Source organism: Cygnus atratus, chromosome 3 (assembly GCF_013377495.2).
Source record: "Cygnus atratus isolate AKBS03 ecotype Queensland, Australia chromosome 3, CAtr_DNAZoo_HiC_assembly, whole genome shotgun sequence".
In the NCBI taxonomy this organism is placed as follows: Eukaryota; Metazoa; Chordata; class Aves; order Anseriformes; family Anatidae; genus Cygnus; species Cygnus atratus.
In genome coordinates this window covers 76,899,546-76,920,122 of record NC_066364.1, presented here as the reverse complement: position 1 = coordinate 76,920,122, position 20,577 = coordinate 76,899,546, and the positions used below count along the sequence as shown (strand labels likewise).

General features: G+C 50.8%; 2 protein-coding genes across 4 annotated transcripts in view; one reads left to right on the top strand and one right to left on the bottom strand.

The window, feature by feature from the left end:
* Positions 1 to 11,049, bottom strand: part of FAM120B (family with sequence similarity 120B) — a 59,693-nt gene extending 48,644 nt beyond the window's left edge. The window contains exons 1-2 of one of the 2 annotated variants that reach the window (XM_035538640.2): positions 10,473 to 11,049; positions 438 to 1,483 (exon numbers count right to left, since the gene is read on the bottom strand). In XM_035538640.2, coding sequence (XP_035394533.1) covers positions 438 to 1,457 — 1,020 coding nt within the window. In that variant the 5' untranslated portion in view covers positions 1,458 to 1,483; positions 10,473 to 11,049. Of the gene's footprint in view, positions 1 to 437; positions 1,484 to 4,426; positions 4,488 to 10,472 lie in introns of those variants that run through there. The other variant, XM_035538639.2, reaches the window with a different exon arrangement.
* Positions 11,050 to 11,078: 29 nt separating this feature from the next.
* On the top strand, positions 11,079 to 19,240 carry DLL1 (delta like canonical Notch ligand 1). 2 transcript variants are annotated; one of them, XM_035538637.2, is made up of 11 exons: positions 11,079 to 11,574; positions 11,728 to 12,039; positions 12,169 to 12,229; positions 12,395 to 12,652; positions 15,059 to 15,119; positions 15,599 to 15,729; positions 15,878 to 16,047; positions 16,186 to 16,402; positions 17,127 to 17,919; positions 18,030 to 18,147; positions 18,534 to 19,240. In XM_035538637.2, the coding sequence occupies exons 1-11, from the start codon at positions 11,515 to 11,517 to the stop codon at positions 18,537 to 18,539; spliced, it is 2,187 nt and encodes a 728-aa protein (XP_035394530.1). In that variant the 5' UTR covers positions 11,079 to 11,514; the 3' UTR covers positions 18,540 to 19,240. The 2 variants fall into 2 exon arrangements, with proteins under 2 accessions (XP_035394530.1, XP_035394531.1); XM_035538638.2 differs by having other exon boundaries at positions 18,033 to 18,147; positions 18,534 to 19,188.
* Positions 19,241 to 20,577: the final 1,337 nt, after the last annotated feature.

Sequence of the window (20,577 nt, the reverse complement as noted above, 5' to 3'; positions counted from 1 at the left end):
TGGAAGCTTTTCTGTCTCCTCCACAACAGCAGTTTTAACTCCTGTGTTCTTAGCACAGCTCCCCTTTGGTACCTTGACTGTACGTGCCAGGCATAGCCCAGCAAACCACTAACCAGCTGCATCTGACTTGTGGGCTCTCAAAGCAAAAATCAAGTTATTCCATCATGCAATATAAGGAAAGCACATCCCTGTGCCCAGCTACCAGCCTAGACACATGCTGCTCCCTGTTATTTGACCTGACACTTCAAAAAGAGAGGAACCGCTGTTAATTAAGATGTGCCGCATCTGCCCGTAGCATGATGTATATAATACTCCTAATCATAGCTGCTCTTAACAAACAAAATATTTTGTTCAAGCAAATTTAATGAACTCATTACCAACTTTCACTAAGTAGTCATGACAATAAACAGACCACTGAGCTTTAGAAGACAAGGTACCTGAAAGATTTCCTTATCTTGACACATGGCTGTTTCTCCTACATCTGAGAACGTTTTGAGATGTCCCGCACTGGGAGGAATCCATGGAGACAGCTGCCCAGGCAAAAGATAGGACTCCATTCCTTTGAGAAGTAATGTCTTGTCTGATCCCAAAGGCAGCATCTCTTCCAAGTGTTTCAGGCTGCTGTACGAGCACGGAACTCTCGAGATGTAGTTTGCTACAGCCAGAAGTACGTTTGTTCTTCTGTTGTAGCTCTTATTCTTGGGTGGACAGGTGGCTAAACATTTACTCCAAAAGCCTTCCAACAAGCTTTCTGGAACAACATCATTGCCAAGCAAGCAAGCAAAGAGAGGGAGGTGTGTCATACTAAGACCCAACGCACGGCAAAGAGCTTCTCTGCAGTACATAACAGTGACCAGTTTGTCCAAGCAGAGCTTCTCAATGGAAAAATAGGGAGACGTATTATAGATGAGGTAGTCACTGTCTTGCCCAAGAATTCCTATGCAGTTATGTTGCAAACCATACGCAGCCACCTCAAAGTCTGCCTCCTGCAACGTGCACACCGTTTTTTGACCGAGTGACTTCAGGGCATACCGTGTAAAAGTAGGCAACGCAGAGGGAAGAACGAACATTCCTCTCCCCGGTTGTTTCCTGTGAGTCTTGACAAACTGAAACAGTGCAGCTATTTCCTTATAATTCTGCCGCCTCCGTTTGATCCACTCATCTCTCTTCTTCTCTTCTACCACTCCATCGAAGTAAAACACCAGCGTGATACCAGCTGCTGTAAAAGCTTTAATAAAAGCCTCTAAATTGGCAAGGTACTCCCGCCACTGGCCACCACACACCCAGGATTCTGGCGTGTACCAGTGCCTAACACAACTCATGGCATCTACTACGATAACAGGCGGGATATCTGGATGATCGATGCGATGCTTTTCCGCCACCTCTTTCAGATCTACTGTTCTGCAGGCGTCAGGGCAAACTCTTGTCACAAATCCCTGCAAGCCTTTAATGCCCATGGTTGATCTCTGAAACTCAAAGCAGCCTGAAAGAAGAAAAATAAAAACAGAATTCCAAAATGCAGCACTAAGAAATATAATACAATGCTAGTTTGTTAAACAAACAAACGAAAAAGAACATTTAGAAACTGAACAGGTATTTCTCTGCTTTTGCTAATACTTTTTTTTTTCTTTTATTAATCCTGGCCTTTAAACTATCTGACCCAGTTTTCATCCCAGCAACAAACCGGACATAAAGCCTATTTGCTTTGCCTTCCATCTCCGTTTTTTGTATCAGTGAAAACTGTAATAATCAAAATGTTTTCATCTGCATGACTTTAAACATTTCAGATGAAGTGTTAAAACGTATACGTTGCTAGAAAAACAAATACAGATGTAATTTAAAGCTTTATACCATCTCAGCTGACAATGTGCAACACAGGACTCAATGGCTTGCTTTTCACACTAAAAGTATGTGACATCTTGTATTTAGATGAAAAAAATACTAAGTAACTTTGGAAACTGGTCCTGTACCTTGAGTGTTCAAATTGCTCAGCTACCGTCACAGTTTACAGGCAGCACTCCATCCGTGTGGTGCCAGTTGCATGCAATACTGACTTCCCCAACATTATTGGCACTGTCAGTTTGCTTTGAATCAGAAACTGAATCCATTTTACCATGCTGGCATTTGAAGACATAGTTAAGTTTCATGACATATTTAAAGAATTACGGGCTTACCTATACTTGGTGAATCTACAAATTTGACTATCATGAATAGTGAAGTTATTTTATTAAACGGGATTTCTAACATGCACAGCAATTTTGAACAAATTATTTTAAAAGACGTGCAAATATTAAGTAGAAAATAAATAATTAAAAATTGAACGTCTTATTTTTTGTTTACAAAACACCAAAAGATTGAAGCATAGTCTCCAAATTCTGTGGCAGAACTTTATTTGGCATCCTGAATGAACCAATATATGTGTTCCATAAAAAGAGAGTCGTGGGATAAAATTAAAACCACAGATGACTTCTGTTTTTATTTCTAGAAATCTCAATGCAAATTAGTTTGGCAAAGCTTTGACATTAGATGTGCTCTTTCCTCTACTACAACAGTGATTTCCTTTACCACATCACCATTTTAAAGGACCTCCCAGTGAAAACTGGAAGTGACAACACTGACCTTCTCATCAAGTTTTGTTTTGTTCTTTATTCTCAGAAAATATGTTTTGCTTTTATTTTGATTTTATTTGAAAGTAAATCCTTTCTCAGTTGCACAGTGAAGACATTCAATATGCTTTAATTAATTAGGTACTTTTTTGTTGTTTCTCACTGTTGGTTTCTGACATTTCAATTACAGACTGTCTCGGGAGTGTTACATTACAATAAACATGCTTCTGATATATACAAAACAAATTGAATTCAAAAAAGTACTGTGAATTGTCAACTTTTAAAGGTATTTCAGTTCTTCTTCCTTGGAGTTTGAAATATTTAATACCCTTCAGATACAGTTTCTGAATACCATCCTCTTTAATGCAATATGAAATACACGAATTTACATACAACATAAGGCATGGGTACACAAGGTAGGGCATCGCTTTCTCAACAGCGCTACAAGGTAGGGCATCGCTTTCTCAACAGCGCTACTTCCAGTGATACCTGGGTGCCTTTAACACTTCAGCCATTTGCTTTTCCAGGGCAGCTCCACCTCTGATTGCAAACGGTTTGAGCACTGACAGATTATCTATCACTTTCCTTGGAGATCTAGCAGCGAGTGTGAAGATCTTCACCTTTCAGGCTCTAACATGAGCAGTCAGACTAAATGTTCAGTACCCAGATGCAGTATGCCATTGCAGGTCTTACTGCTGCAGAAACGTGCTGTGCCCAAGCGTTACTTATAATTCAGTACAGATTCCCGCCTTGGTGGCTGCACACCTAGAGCAGGAAGTGTGGTAAAACAACTTACTGGCTGTACCATGTTATATTAAATTGAAAGAGCTATTTCCTTTAACCTTCAGACTCTTGTATCTGAAGTATTCCTCTTGCCTAACAGTTTATGCAAGTCTGTGACACTGACATTATCAGAAAAATCTCCATGACCAGTAACAGCTTGGCGTAATCAACAGAAAGTTAACAGCTAAGCATGTAAGCAAGAATCTTGGGCGCTATTACCATTTTAACATTATCACAAACATCTGCTGAAAACGTAATAATATTAATAAAACAAATTTATATTCTTTCACTCATCCTGTTTTTGTTTCTTTCATCTAGGAGCCTCCATGTTAAGGGAAACTCGCTCTCTATATATTCTGATACTGTAGTGGATTTCACCACGATATCAGAAAAAAAAAGATAACAAGATCTACTGCCTTGAGAAGAACGTCAATAATGGTGGAAGAAGGATTAAAGCACTGGATGTTGGAACTTTCAGTTTCTTAAGAGTGGCAAACTTGCATGTTTTGTGCAACAGATGAACGTTTTAAAGCCGGATGTTTATTTTTTTGTGAAACTGAGATCTCAGGTTTACACGGGATCTCAGCTGCAAGGCTAAAAAATGTTCTTTATTCTCAGAAAATAAAATCTGCAGGAAGAAGAAGAAAACCCTCCACCACCCGAGTAATCAGCGGTGTCTTCCTTCCTTCCGATGTTTACACAAGCACCAGGATTCACGGGAGACCCCTGCTACTGCCGGCGAGCCGAACACCCGTGAGTTCACTCCGCCAGCACAACCCCCACCACGACAGGGATTTTATTGTCCCCCCCCAGCGAGGCGCAGCACTGCTGCCGGCACCCCCAACCGCCCTCGCAGAGTGCCCTCCGGCCGGGGAGGGACAAGGGGCAAAGTCCCCCCGCTCCTTTCGCCGCCGCGGCCCGGCCTCAAGGGGCCGAGCCCCCCCCGGGCCCATGCTGCGAGCGAGCCCCCGTTCGCACCCCCCCGCCCACCCGCCTCGGCCGTTAAACGGCCGCCTGACGGCACCCCCGGCACTGACCCGAGCCTGCGCTTCCGCTTCCCCGCGGGCGGGGCTGCGCGTGCGCGCAGCGGCCGGGCCGGGCCGTGCTGAGGGGCTGTGGGGGAGCTGCGGGGCGGCCGCGGGGGGGCCGCGGGCAGCGCAATGGCGGCCGGTGGTGGCGGTTTGGGGGAACGGGGTCGTCCGCGGCATGGTGTCCCCCGGCACTGTGCGGGCACCGTGGGGCTGACGGGCTCGGTGTGGCCCAGAACAACCCCGGGCAGAACGAGGGAGGGGGAGATGAAAGAGGCACGCACAGTGAAGCCGTTAAAAAAAAAAAAAAAAAAAAGTAAACAAAACACCCACTGAAGTAGTTTGAAAAATAAAAAACGACGAAACACCCACTGAAGCAGTTAAAAAAAAAAACAAACGAACAAAACACAACAACAAAAAAACAACACAGAACCCCAAGCTTCACATCCAAGATTTATGTCACCTTTTGGCTGCGCAGCCTATTGACTGCCGTGCTGGGGGGAAAACAGCAGGGTTTGATCAACAAAGTGGCCCCTGGGACCTGGAGGGCAAAACTGGGGGGGGGGTCGAGGGCAAAACTGGGGGGCCGATTGGGTTTCCTTGGCTTTGTGGTGAGCGGGGAGCCCTGCGGCAGGCCCACCTCCGCCCTGCAGGCAACAGGTGGGGGCCTGGATAACTCCACATGTTTTCAGGGGGGAAGGAGGGGGCCGGGGAGCCGATGGAGGGCTGAGATCAGATGTTACTGCCGGTGAAAAATTAAACAGAGCGGTGCTCTGGGGAGCACAGATTAATATATTTGGTGACTCTGCGCGCACAAAGCCTCGCCATTGTGGCCGTGTCTGAATGCCTGTGAATAGGACAGAGCATATGTGGCCTGTCACCGCAGGTGCCCACATCTGTTCGTCTCCAGGCAGATGCTCTCAGAAAAGGGGAGAGCATTTCCAAAAGCACGGGCCCGCCCCATCCATACCCATCCTCTGCCTCGTAATCACCTTCTGCGGAGCAGTTTCTGCCCCCTCCCTGCACATACGAAGATGCAGAGAGATGCGGAAAGAAATGGAAACAACGCAAATTGGAAGTGGCTCGGAAAGCCCTGAAAACATACGATCAGACTGCTGCCACCCCCCAAAGTTTATTAGCAGCAGGTTTTGCGCTGCAGCCAGCACACAATACACAAGATGTGCACACCGTGCATTGGGGGTTGCGGGCCACAGGGGAACAGAAAACCCCTTCATGCATGAAACGCGGTACAGTACAGCGGCACGCTGTGCTGACTGTCACAGGGAAGGAGCGGTCTGCTCTTTGGAGTAGCAGTTTGCAGTTACTCTTTGGAGTTCTGACTTAAGATAATGATAAATAAAGGCAGGGGAAAAGGAAGAGGGGGGTTCCCCATGAGAAATGGTGAACGCGGTAAGTATTGCTACTGAGGTCGGTAGCAGAGGGGAATATTTCCAGCCATCCTGCGAAATCTCATTGCCAGAGTGCAACATGTTTTTCTGAGAAGTGCTATAACACTTTTTTTTTCCCTGTGTGCATGATTTGAGCCAGCTCACGGCCTGTCCCCCCTGCTCAAGGACACTGCCACTAAGGCAACCCAGGCCACGGCTCCGCAGGGGCCTACACTGGCCTTGCCTGACGGGGCAGGTGGTGTGCTTGGGGTTGTAGGGTGTTTTGGGTTGGTTGGTGGTCAGCACAGGAATCGTGGTTTCTAGTATGGTTAAGCTCGCAAGCCTGGGGTTAAAAGGGGCAGGCGAGGCCGCTTCTGTAGCTGTAGGGCTGAGCTGTACCCAAGCAGAGCACGGAAAGTGCGGTAACTTAAGTACCACACCTCTTCTGCTGCTGAGGTGAAGAAACGGGGTGGAAGGTTCATCCGTTTCAACAGATTGGAGGTCGAGGGAGTGAGCAGGCCTTCATCCAGCCTAGGGACACCCAGGGGAAGGTGTCTTCCCCGGTTGGGGTGAACCCAAGGGCCTGGGGGATGGCAGGGAGCAAGGAAGGGGGGAGGCTCCCGCACGGCCAGCCCACAGCAGGGATGTGCAGCCCACCGCAACCTCCCGTTTCGGGAGCGTGCTCGCACACACACGAGTGGCCAATTTTATCCCTCGCAGTTTCCCACAAGCAAAATCGCGTCGGAAACGAGCCAGGGAGAAAACCCAAACAAACAAGTAGCGCAGGGGAGCGGGGGCGGCGGCGGGGGGGGGGGGGGGGGGGGGGGGGGGGGGGGGGGGGGGGCTCGCTTTCTCCTCGTGTGCCATCAGAAAAACACATATAGGGGCCACTTTGGGATTTGCCCGGGGAAGGGTTGGAGAGCAGCTGGCTGCGGTAATCTCATCGGGAGACAAAGGAATGCCCCGCCGGTCCTAGGATCACAGGTAAACACACAGCCATTGTCATGAAAATGAGGGGCTAGGATAGGGCTGGAGCAGATGATTTGCGATTTGAAAAAGGGGGCTGGGGGGGGAGGGAGGGAAGGCCCGGAGCTGCTTATCTATCATCTGGCCTCTCTGTGTGCCAGCTGAGCCACGCGACTGCCCTTTCTTATTCTAATCAGCACATGCCTTTGCAACTTTCGGCTAACCTACATGCGCAACTTGGTAATCCCCCTCCCCGCACACGGCAAGCGCGGCCCGGCGCCCCCGGGGGACCGCGGGCGGGGGTCGGGGCCCGGGGGCGAGGGACTCAGCGCCCCGGGGGGGGGGCACGGGCAGCACGGCGGGCACCGCGCCGAGCCCCGGCCGCCGGGGACGCGGCTCCCGGTTCCCCGGCCGGCCCCGGGGACACCTGACGGGGGGCTGCGGCGGAGGGGCTCCCGCATGCCTCCGGAGGGGCTAGGGGGCTAATTAAAATATTATGCACACTCGGCTACACATAGCTCCACACGTACGGCGGCGCACCGTTCGCCATATGCCCGCAGCCCCCCGGCCCGGGCGAGGGAGGCTCGCACGGCGGTGAATTCAGCGCCTCGCCCTCATTAGCAGCCCCCCCCCCACCCCCCTACCCCCCTTTGGAAGTGACTTTTCCCATAATCTGGCTTGTTTGGAAATAGCGGCCGATGGGATGCTCTCGGCTTGCAAACCCTCGCCGTGGAGCGGGGGCATCGAGCGGGGGCCGGCGGCGGGACCCCCCGGGCTGGGAGCCGCTCCCCGAGGGCAGAGCCGGGCTAAGCCGGGCCAAACCGAGCCGGGCCGGGCCGGGCCGAGCCGGCGGTGGCGGGCAGCATCGCGGGGGGAGCGCGATGCGGAGACACGCGGTTGGGAGCGAAAAAGCGCCATTTGGTTAGGAGCAGATGGCTGGCTAGGGGGCTGATCGCGTCTAAAGGCGTGTCATCCCCCTTCAGCGAGAATCCCTAAGGGCTCGCCTTGTCTTCAAAATCAATGAAAATTAAAGTGCAGAGAATGGATGAATAGTTAGACCTCGAGTCCCTCCTTTGTTCGCCTCAGCTACTGGTGGGCAGGAGTTAAACTACAACAGCCTCCTATAGAAACACTTAAGTTAAACAGTCTCCCCGTTAGCCCGGCATCTGAAAGAGAGAGGGAGAGGGGGGAAAAAAGCAGAAAAAGGAGCTTTCTGCTTGATTTCCCCAATACAGAATCGCGTGGCATAAATTAAGCCGGAGAAGAATGAGCGCCGTGGGCAGGATCCTGCCGGCTCTCACGGCGCCTTTCAGTCACGCTCAGCAGCGGTAATCGAGAAATCTGTGCCACGTCAATTTAACAAATACCCGGTACCGAAGGGGGGTTGTTAAGGATTTGGGGGCAAGTTTTTTTTTTTTTTTTCGGGGCTTTTTTTTTTTTTGCTAGGTTAAAGCCCTTGCGCGTGTAACTTTTTATTTCCACTTTTTTAAGCAAGGGGATACTACTGGACCAACTTTCTACCTCTCGTTGATTAAAAGATCCCTGGTGGTACACCACGTCTCACCGACGTGTCACCTCCAAATTTCAAGAGATGTTCCCCCCCCAATCCACTTGCTTAGTGGGGCGATCTGCTTTTTTTTTTTTTCCTTTTCCTTTTTTCTTTTTTTTTTTTTCTTTCCCTCCCCACTCTCTCCCTTTCCTGGGGATAACCCTGCAGGCAAGTTCGCGAAGCAGCGGCGAAGCCACTCGAAAAGATGTTGACGCTAGGTGGCAAAAGTAATTTACGGTTCGTGCCGCCGGGGCTGCCGGGTGCGCGGCGCCCGCCCGCTGCCCGCTGCCCCCTGCCCGCTTCGGGGGCCGCTTTCCCGGTTTCGCCCCCGGTCCCCGGACGAAAGCATCTTCCCCTCTGCCTGCCCAGAGCCTCGGCACGGCGCTGCCCGGCCGTGGGAGCGGGGGAAAAGCAAACATTCCTGCACATTTCAGCTTTCTCTGGAGGGTCGGGGGCGGGGAGGGGAGGGGGAAGAGCCTTCTCCTCGTCTACCTGCGTGCAGAGGGCTCCTTGGGCCCCGACTGGGTTTAAGGGAGGTAGAGAGGCTGGCTGCTTGATAAAGTACCTGCCTAGGTTTAGGGTGGGTGTCGCAAACGCCCCGCAGATGAACGTGGGCAGCCGCAGTCCTGGAGCAGTCAAGAAGAGCTGGGCTGAATGAACTCATTAGTGATTTTCTTTTAATTGGTATTACCCAGTGCTTTTACTTTAAGAAGTCTTTAAGATTTTTTTTTCCTAGCGCATTGTAAGATAATTTGTGATCAAGACATCTGCTTCAATGAAAGTCACATTTTGCCATGCAAATGCACGTTTCAGCCCAATAAAGTCGCCATAATAAGGCTTTTAGCACGGCATACCTACAGTGAGGTTATTGTAGCCAAATCCTCTCCTTTCGCACACAAGCTTAATCTGTGCTGAAATGATCTGTTACAATTAAAATGACATTTACAGAGACAGTTACACCTTGCATCCTAATGAATCCGCCTGCGCCTACCGAAGGTGTTTAACAGAAGGCCCCAACAAAGTGGAAAACCCCGGTTCGAGTGACATGCCAGAGTCGCCCTCAAACTTTTATCCCCCGCTTCCATCCGTCATTAAGAAGCTGCTCAAAGGGTAATCATCTCTGCTCCTCTTTCACCGCCCCAGTAAACTCCTTTTCGATGTTTTTAAGGTCAAAACAAAAGTTCTAGTGTCTGATGGATATGTAAAAAAATAATAAGGTGACGGTTGGTGTGTAAAGTCTTTTTTTTTTTTTTTTTTTTTTTTTTTTACGGAGGGGGGAAGTGCTGGAAGGGATTTCTTTAAAAAATGTGCGGACATTGTTGTAGAGGCAGTAGCGTGCGCCGAGGGGAGCTCTTTCTCTCCCTCGCATTGTGCAGGGAGCAGGTGCTGTCTACATTACCATACAGCTGAGAGCACAAAGAGCTAACTGATTCAGCCCTCACACAATAACAAACGGCCTTAATGACAGCCACGCGAACGACACACACCAAACTCACTTTTTACTAAGCTGAAGCAGGAAAAAAAAAAAAAGAGAGAGAGAGAGAGAGAGAGAGAGGGAAAGAGGTTGCTGGTGATGATGATAATAATCATACAGGGGTGTAGGACCCGGCAGGAGCGGGGAGCTCTTTCCGCCAGCGGTGGTCGTGGGGACGGGACCAGCAGCGCCCCGCTCCCGGGACCCCCCCGGGGACGGCGGGCAGCGGGCTCCGCCGGGTCCCCCCGGCCCCCCGGACCCCTGAAGCCCCCCGGGCCCGTGCGGGCGGGACGGGTGCTGCGAGCGGAGCCCGGGGCAGGGCGAGCCGGGGCCGGGTTCGCTCGCATCCCCCCCCCGCTCCCAATTATCCCGCTTATACCGGGGGCAATGCGGTGTGAGTTTAAAGGGATCGGATTTCCCTCGCTGCCGCCCGCCTCCCCCGTTCCCTTTAAAGCCCCTCGGAAGGGGGCCCGGTCGCCGGGCGACTTTCGGGGGGCACGGCGGCGCTGCCCGCGGCCCCGGGGGCTCGTTCTCCCGGTGCGGAGGGGGTGCTGCCCTCTGCCCGGAGCAGGAGGGGGATTCTCGCGGTTACCAAATTTGCAGGAATGTAAATGAGCACGTTTTGTGAGCGCGGAGGGGAGAGGGGGAGGAGGGTTGCACATTTTACAGCTCACTGACCATTTGGCGATCCATTGAGAGGAGGGTTTGGAAAAGTGGCTCCTTTGTGACAGCTCTAGCCAGATTGGGGGGCTGCTCATTTGCATCTCATTAGGCATGCAGGCGGCCGGCGGGATATAAGGGAGGCAGGCGCCCAAGGAGAGGCAGATCCTTAGCGCTTCACCCTCGGAGAGAGCCGCCGAGCCGCGGCGCAGAGCAGGCACCCCCTGCCCCCCCGCAGGAGCACCCCCGGACACTGCTGCTGCTGCTGCTGCCGCCGTCGAGACACGAGCTTGTTGTAGTTGGCCGGGATTCCTCTAAAAAACAAAAGGAAGCCCACGACGACGAACGAGAGCTTCGCTTCTTTCGCCCAAAAAAAAAAAAAAAATAAAAAAAAGAAAGGGGGGGGGGGAAATCAAGGCTCCGACGTGACCCGCAAGCCGCCGCTGCCGCTCGCCGCCTCCCAGCCCCGACGTGCGCAGGGCGAGCGCAGCCGCGCAGAGCCGCTCCCGCACCGCGCCGCACCGGGAACTACCGCGCTGCCGCCTCGTCCGCCGCCGCCTCGGCAGGGATTTCCAGAGCGCCGACTTTTTTCTTTCCTTTCCTTTTTTTTTTTTTTTTTTTTTAAATCTTCCTCGGCAAGCCTTTTCTCTGCCTCTGTTGGGAATTAAGTTGCTTTTTTTTTTTATTTTTGATATTTTTATTTTTTTTCCTGGCGAAAAGGAGGAGCACCGTGGATTGGGAAAGAAAGAGAGTTTAGCAGATCAATCGTAAACTTTTTTTTTCCTTCTTTTTTTTTTTTCTGTTTTTGCCATCCGAAAGAGCTGTCAGTCGGCGACAGGCTACACCCAGAGGTGTCAGCAGAGGGGGGAAAAAAAAAAGTCAGAGCCGCTCCTGAAAGAAGGAGACCGTGACAGTAACTCTTCCAGCTTCGCTGGGGCGAGCGGCTTTGGCCGCTTCGTGATTATTTCTTTTAATTTCCCCCGAGAGACACTTTCCCCTTTCCCCCCCGCAGACAAGACAAGGGGGAGGAACGCGAGGGCACCAGAGCTGCCCCTCCAACATGGGAGGTCGGTTCCTGCTGGCGCTCGTCCTCCTCTCGGTGCTGCCCTGCCGCCGCCAGGTACGTGAGGGGGGACGGGGGGACGGGGACCCTGACGCCCCCTCGGGGGTCCCCGCGGCGGCCGGGGGGGGGGGGGGGCAGCGGGCAGGGGGGCAGCCGTCGGGGCACGGGGCCGCTCCGCGGGCTGACGGCCCCTGTCCCCGTCCCCGTCAGGTGTCCGGCTCCGGGGTGTTCGAGCTGAAGCTGCAGGAGTTCGTCAACAAGAAGGGGCTCCTCAGCAACCGCAACTGCTGCCGGGGGGGCGGCCCCGGCGGCGCCGGGCTGCAGCAGTGCGACTGCAAGACCTTCTTCCGCGTCTGCCTCAAGCACTACCAGGCCAGCGTGTCCCCCGAGCCGCCCTGCACCTACGGCAGCGCCATCACCCCCGTGCTCGGCGCCAACTCCTTCAGCGTCCCCGACGGGGCGGGCGGCGCCGACCCCGCCTTCAGCAACCCCATCCGCTTCCCTTTCGGCTTCACCTGGCCCGTAAGTGAGGGGGGACGATGGGGGGTGGCAGGGAGGGCGACCCCGGGGTGGGGGCCGGCGGTGCTGCCCCCCGGCCCCGGCCGTGCTCACGCCGTCGCGGCGGGTTGTCTCTGCCCCTTGTCTCCGCAGGGCACCTTCTCGCTCATCATCGAGGCTCTCCACACGGACTCGCCCGACGACCTCACCACAGGTACCCGGCCCCCCACGGACCCCTCCCCAGAGCCACCCCCACTGCCAGGGAGGCACGCAGCCCCCCTTGCCCCGTCTCCGCGGTCCCCATCCCACCAGACACCCCCCTGTGAGCATCCCCCTGCCTGCTCCGGGTACCCTGATCATGCTTCTCCTCTCCACGCAGAAAACCCCGAGCGCCTCATCAGCCGCCTGGCCACGCAGAGGCACTTGGCGGTGGGCGAGGAGTGGTCCCAGGACCTGCACAGCAGCGGCCGCACTGACCTCAAGTACTCGTATCGCTTCGTCTGTGACGAGCACTACTATGGAGAAGGCTGCTCTGTCTTCTGCCGCCCCCGGGACGATGCCTTCGGTCACTTCACTTGTGGAGAGCGTGGCGAGAAAGTCTGCAACCCGGGCTGGAAGGGCCAGTACTGCACTGAGCGTGAGTGTCCACCTTCGTGTCTCACTGGGTGCGGCCGTGTCCCCTGAGCTCCCTGGGAGGTGTTTCCCTGACATCAGGCCCCATGGGAGAGGGGGAACTGAGCCGGAGCGCGTGGAGGGCCGGTGCAGTGTGCAGGCTTTACTGGTGTGGGGGACAGGGGGTCCTCAGCCTTACCACAGAAATTTAACTCAGGCAGCTCCATCTGGAGCTAATAAAATGTTAGTGCCAACATCACACTCTTGCTCGTTCACTGTAGTTGTCAAATCTGGTGGCAGAATGTTCAGCAGTTGCTTGAGGATGTATTAAAATGCATCAGGAGTCCTTTTTACACCTAGCCACCCCTTCAGCCTTGGTACATTGATATCATCGTTATGGGGGTACGTGGCTCCAGGAAAGGAAGTTAGGCCTTGGCAACATCCGTGTGGCAGGCCTAATGGTAGGCTTGTTGCTGTCTGATGTCTTGCCACCTTGTCTTGAAAAAAGTAGTGGGAGAGCCAAGATATGCCCTGTGGCCTGGAGGCTGCACATTTCTCATTTGGGGTACTCACACGTGGCCACTGACAGAGACTTTTGCACCTGGAGCCACAGGTCAGCTTCTTCCCCACTGCTCTCCTGTGACATTGCTGTGTTCATTGCTACTGACAGAACAGGACACGGGATGTGAGTTTTAAAGTGAGCCTGATCCTGAAACTGTTCAGGAATGTGGTGTACTGATGTAGCAGGAAAAGCTGGGCTAGTAAGTAGATCACAGAGAGGACAGATAGCCGGAGATGTCAGGTACCACCGGTTTTTATGAGATTACCCCCCTTTGTAGACACATAGCAGCATACAGGCAAACATACACGCAGAGCTCCTGCTGCGTTGTGTGATGGCATTCTCTGTTTGTGTATACACATATGTCTGAAGTACACGGGCAGATGATGCACTGAGTGCTCCCTTCCAGTCATCAGAGGGCCAGGTGGGCTGAGAGGAAGCAGCTATATTCTGTAAAGCAGCCTCTCTGTTTTCTTTATTTTTTTCAAAGCCCACCTACACTGTGGTCTCAGCTGAGCTGCTATCGAATGATCTCAGATTGATTATTCACACCATCAGTGGCTGCTAAGATGCTTTTAACAGTTCATGGTACGATGTTGCACAATAAACAGCAGGCAAAGGGGCTTGCATTTCCTTTGATAGCGTTTTAAATAGGATCTACAACCTTTTCCGTGATCAAAAGTGCCTATCCTGGTTATGTCAAGGGCTGGGGAAAAAGGAAGCATTTTGATAATGAGCTCTTTCGGGGCTGTCAGCACTTTTGGACGCCTGTGCACTGCCGCTCTTCCCCCAGCAAAGCAGAACGCTGTCCATCTTTCTCGACTCGTTGTGCGTGCTGCTCTGCTTTCTGTCTCAGAAAACACAGCGCACAGCAGCAGCGCAAACCCGCTAGGCGCTGGAGCTGTGTTTATGTGTGCATGCAAAAAGAATGTTTTCCTGTTAGCAAGCCGAGTTCCCAGTGGCAGATTGCTTCCCGTCTACTTGCCCTCGGCTCCATTCTTTCCAACTTTGAGGCGATCCGATTATCAGCACTGATTCTTTCTCCCCTCCACCCCCCTTCCCCTCGCATGCCATTGTCTCCGGCTGGCTTTGTTGAATTAAAACTTTGCAGTGCCTGCTTAATGAGTTCCATAACCAGGCAAAGTAATGAGCAGAAGTCCCTTTTTCCCTCCCCTCATCCTCCCTCCCGCTGGCCCGCTTACCTCTTTACCATGCCCGGACCCACCCGCCCCTGCTCCGAGCGGGGCGGGGAGGGGGGGGGGAGGAGGGAGGAAGAACTTTAGACTTATTTATTTGAATAAGAAAAAAAGTTTTTGCAGCGAAATCACGCGCGTGCCATAGATTAGCTGTGGGCAGGGATAGGCTGCCCGGCCGCCGGCACCGGCCCCATTGGCTCCGGGGCCGGGGGTATTGTTGCAGTGGGGCAGCTGCTGGGAGAGAATAGACAATAGAGCAGCTGTCTTGCACTGGCACCCTGCACACCAGCTGTCCACTCTTATCTACACACACACTTTCGGGGGATATTAAGAGGTGGAGCTGTGTGCATAGAATTGGAAAAAAGGACTTCTGACCCTCGCTGGGAAGGGAAGGGGGGCGAGGGGCTGTGGGGAAGGCAGCAATTGTGAGCCCTCTTTTGTCTGTGTGCAACTGTATTAAGAAGAATGCTCATCCCTGGCGATAAGTAAAGTGCCCAGCTACCAGGCGAGATCAATACTCCTGCAGGCTCCAGAGATTAACTCAGCTGCTATTAACTGCCTGGACCTAGCAAAAGGGGCTGGCTCCCCACCCACAAGGTGCTCTCAGGAGGGGACTTTGAAAAGAGAGGCGTTCGGCCCTGGAGCTTATGCCTCTCCCTCCTTGGTCTGTTTACAGCGATTTGTTTGCCTGGATGTGACGAGCAGCATGGCTTTTGCGACAAACCTGGGGAATGCAAGTAAGTTTTCCACTACCCCCCCCTTCTTTGTCTTTAACTTCAATGCTCTGGTGCTAAACAAGCCATCAGTCCTTCGAGGGTCAGTTTAAATGCCTTTCTTCATATTAGATGGTAATTCGAGAAATCCAGGTGATGCCGGATCAAAGTATTAAACTACAAGTCAAACATCAGTGCCATTAATATTAACCTAACAAGTTTACAGTGCTGTGTGTAAGGTTTAGCTGTTTGTTATTAGAGTAAACAAATTAACTACCTGCAACTGTGGCTCTGTCTAAGGAAGTAGAAGAAATAGCTGGGACTGATGAAAGCTGATGCTACGGTTGGACTCGGCGACTTTCTCAGACGAAGGATCACTGAAGGCTTTTAGGAAACTTGATCCCTGGCATCAGTGTGTTTGCAGAGTTTGCTGTAGGGTTTCCAAATGTGAGAAGTCGAAATCTGACAAGACTTTGTTGTCAACTTTTTTTTTTTTTTTTCAGATGCAGAGTGGGTTGGCAGGGACGATATTGTGATGAGTGCATCCGATACCCAGGCTGCCTTCATGGTACCTGTCAGCAGCCATGGCAGTGCAACTGCCAGGAAGGCTGGGGTGGCCTTTTCTGCAACCAGGGTAAGTTCTCAGTCATTGCCTGAGGATCTGTCTTAAAATGCAGAAAGAAGGCTGCTATTTCTAGCTCATCTGTGCTAGCCTAACCTTGCAAAGGAGCAAGTATCTTGACAGATTTCTCTCTTTTTTTTTTTTTTTCAATGTTTTACAGACCTGAACTACTGCACCCACCACAAGCCGTGCAAGAATGGTGCCACATGCACGAACACTGGTCAGGGGAGCTACACTTGTTCTTGCCGGCCTGGGTACACAGGCTCCAACTGCGAGATTGAAATCAATGAATGTGATGCCAACCCTTGCAAGAACGGTGGAAGCTGCACTGTAAGTCTCAGTCACTTGTGCAGTATGAAACCCCAAGGGGCAAGTTAATGTCAGTTCTACTGATTTTCAGAATCCATTTCTGGATCTCAAAGCAACTTCAGGTAAATATTTTGAACATTTCTTGTGTCTTTCCCCCAGGATCTCGAGAACAGCTATTCTTGTACCTGCCCACCGGGCTTCTATGGTAAAAACTGCGAGCTGAGCGCCATGACCTGTGCTGATGGACCGTGCTTCAACGGTGGGCGATGCACCGACAACCCCGATGGGGGATACAGCTGCCGCTGCCCACTGGGTTATTCTGGGTTCAACTGTGAAAAGAAAATTGATTACTGCAGTTCCAGCCCTTGTGCTAATGGTAAGGCCAAATACACTACAGTGACCTTCTGAAAGGAGAACAACCAGTTGCTTTGGCTACTGGTCTGGAGTTCATAATAAAGCCCAGTGATAAACCATGGGCTATGGCATGTCAATGGTTGACTTGCTGGAGGAAGTGTGCTTAAAAGTAATGGTATGGCATGGGTCACTGCTACAGATAATGTTTTCTTAAGGGGTCACTGTGGCGGGGTAACTTTGCCTGAAGCTTCACGCATAAAACTGTGGAGGATTATGCTTCTAAATGGTTTATAGACACTCTTTGGGATCTATGGATACGAAATGGCATACTAATACTAAGTATTATTATTACTTATAATCTGGCAATAGTAATCTTCCTGCTTTGACTAACGTAGTGAAGATTTTCTTTAATGCAGTCCTCCTTATTCAGTGCCACTTTACCTCTGTAATGTGAGATTGTGGTGTGAACCTGATATGGACTATCTTCATTGTCCCAGCTAAGTGAAATGTCAAAAACGGAATAGAATGGTGAATAAAAAATAGATCCGATTAAGAAATACCTTCCTTTAAAAAAATACATACTTTTATGGTGGCTCAGACTTGGCAAAGATGGGGCTAACCTCTCTAAAGGGAAGATTTTCTCAGCTGTGGCTTGTGGCGATGACCCTGAGAGCAGCACTCAGGGCACACTGCGGGGAGGGTGTGATTGCAGCCCACTCAGCCTTTGTGCCCTTAATGCCTTGCAGGAGCCCAGTGTGTTGATCTGGGGAACTCGTACATATGCCAGTGCCAGGCTGGCTTCACTGGGAGACACTGTGATGACAACGTGGACGACTGCGCTTCCTTTCCCTGCGTCAATGGAGGGACCTGCCAGGACGGGGTCAATGACTATTCCTGCACCTGCCCCCCCGGATACAACGGGAAGAACTGCAGCACCCCAGTGAGCAGATGCGAGCACAACCCCTGCCACAACGGGGCCACCTGCCACGAGAGAAGCAACCGCTACGTGTGTGAGTGTGCTCGGGGCTACGGCGGGCTCAACTGCCAGTTCTTACTCCCCGAGCCGCCTCAGGGACCAGTGATCGTTGACTTCACCGAGAAGTACACGGAGGGCCAGAACGGCCAGTTCCCCTGGATCGCGGTGTGTGCCGGGATTATTCTGGTCCTCATGCTGCTGCTGGGGTGCGCCGCCGTGGTCGTCTGCGTCAGGCTTAAGGTGCAGAAGAGGCACCACCAGCCGGACACCTGCAGGAGCGAAACAGAGACCATGAACAACCTGGCGAACTGCCAGCGTGAGAAGGACATTTCCATAAGTGTCATTGGTGCCACTCAGATTAAAAACACAAATAAGAAAGTAGACTTTCACAGTGATAACTCTGATAAAAATGGCTACAAAGTTAGATACCCATCCGTGGATTACAATTTGGTGCATGAACTCAAGAATGAGGACTCTGTTAAAGAGGAGCATGGCAAATGTGAAGCCAAGTGTGAAACGTATGATTCAGAGGCAGAGGAGAAAAGTGCAGTACAGCTAAAAAGGTATCGTTCATACTCGAGTGCTGGGGGTGGCTTTACTCTGGAGGGTGCGTGTCTTAGAGGTAGCGTTAAGCAACAGCCATCTGACCTATGTTGTCTGTCTTTGTCTTCAGTAGTGATACTTCTGAAAGAAAACGGCCAGATTCAGTATATTCCACTTCAAAGGACACAAAGTACCAGTCGGTGTACGTCATATCAGAAGAGAAAGATGAGTGCATCATAGCAACTGAGGTTAGTATCCCACCTGGCAGTTGGACAAGACTTGGTGCGCAATCCCCATCCAATGCAGGTCGGGGCAACCAAGCTGTTCTCTGTGCGGCTACAGTGATTTGAACCTGTTGAAGTCTGGCCGCCTTGAGTTTATGGTGCTGCAGATGTTGTAAAAACTTGCTCTGGATTAAGATAAGTCCAGTGGGTGCTAGAGGGACAGTGACATTTGCAGGCAAGGGTACAGCTATAGTGTGGTTGTGGTCTACTGACTCACCCCTTCGTATACTTCATGCGGAGCCTGTTCTTGCTTGGCATGAAGATGAAGTCCTGAACCTCTGCAGCCTTACTGTCCTCTTCTTACTGTTTATTAACCTCTTCTGGTCTATGTTTGTGTTTTCTCCCAACAGGTGTAAAACAGACGTGATATGGCAAAGATGTTGTTCAAAACAATTTCAAAGGAGACGTGCCCCAATGAATGCTGCTGAAAGAGGAATGGGAGATAGATTCCTTCACTGACTGCTGCTGAGAAACTAAATTCAGGCTTGAGCTGGTTCTCTACTGAAGTTAGCAAAGTGACTGCAAAATAAAGAAACAAGATGGACACCAGGCAAGGGTCTGTGTTCAAGGATTACTGTTGCACTGCCTTTTATGAATTTTATCATTGCACTATGGTCAGTTGCTTTTCTATATATATTTAAATGAATGGACTTAATTACTACATAAGAAGCATGCACTGCCTGAAGTGTATATTTTGGATTCTTATGAGCCAGTCTTTTCTTGAATTAGAGACACAAACACTGCCTTTATTGTCTTTTTTGATACTAAAATGTGTTTTTACTAGGTGAGAAAAAGTGTGTTATTTTTTTGAATCTGTAAAAATATTTTCATGATAATTGTAAAGCTTGAGTATTTTGTGATGTCCATTTTTTTATAATTTAAATTTTTTGGTAAATATGTACAAAGGCACTTCGGGTCTATGTGACTATATTTTTTTGTATATAAATGTATTTATGGAATATTGTGCAAATGTTATTTGAGTTTTTTTTACCGTTTTGTTAATGAAGAAATTCATTTTTAAAGTATTTTTCCAAAATAAATATTATTAATGATAACTGAAGTCCTATGTTTGTTTCATAACTGATGATGAACTGGACTGAACCTTGCGACCAGATATCTGACAGGTTTCTGAAGACTCATGGGGAGACGGGGCAGGACCGATATCTATCACAAAGTGTGGGGAACAACTTGTTCTATGTAGACCCTTCTTTCCCCTCCTGACTTCCTGAACTGTTGACCCCATTGTCATGCTCACCCTTATCCCAAAGGCAAATGTCTGTCAAAACTTTGAGTAATGTTTGCTCAGTCCTGTTGGGTTGTGTATATATAAACACATATGGCATCACTTCCCAAGGAAGAGCCATGCAGATGCGCTCCGTTGCAATACAAGCACGGGGCTTGTCCTGACTCCGCTCTTCATTTCTTGCAACCTCAAACACTTGCCCGGAGTCATGGGGAGTTTGGGACACCAAGGGCATGCCTTGGCCCTGGTCCTTGGTCCAGGGCATGCTCCTGGTACCCGCCCATGGGACTTGAGCTCCCCCAGTCACAACAACCTTGGGCTGGCCCTTCCCTCCCCAGGAAAAGGGGACACTGAGTTGACTGATGGCCACAACTCTCCTGACTGTGATATCTGCCTAAAGTACCAGTTGTGTCTTTAGTTTCAGCTCTGCCCTTGGTGCCTGCTACCATCATCATACTGGGGCAGTGTGTGACCCCATCCCCTGGCTTGGTCTCAAATTCCTAGGTTGTTTAGTTTGCCCTAACTAACTCTCCTTTGGGTTGTGCTTGTTAGTTAGTGGAGACCCTTTGGAAACATGCAAAGTGTTCTTCCATCTCAAGAAAAAGAAGGACAATCTAGGAAATAATTTCTTTTTTGACCCATTAAAGTCAATCCCACCCCAATTGTTGTGGGCCACCTCTCACATCCTCTGGGAGCTGATGAAAATAGTACGCTCCCATTCACTTCAGTGGAGGTGGATGTGGATGCTATCCTAAATGCAAAGGATGGGATAGCACATGTAATCAAGCAATAATGGCAACTGGTGATCTGTATCTAAATTCTATATGTGCTCACCTTATTTTAGTGTCCAGGAATGTGAGAACAACTAGAACTGTACTTCTGTGTGGGGTCGGTAGAAAACAGACTGACTGCAGGGGCTTGTCCATCTATAGGGTTGTCTCACTAAGCCAATCGTTAGACAAGATCACAGAATCACAGAATCGTCTAGGTTGGAAGAGACCTCCAAGATCACCTAGTCCAACCTCTGACCTAACACTAACAAGACCTCCACTAAACCATATCACTAAGTTCAACATCTAAACGTCTCTTAAAGACCTCCAGGGATGGTGACTCCACCACTTCCCTGGGCAGCCCATTCCAGTGCCTAACAA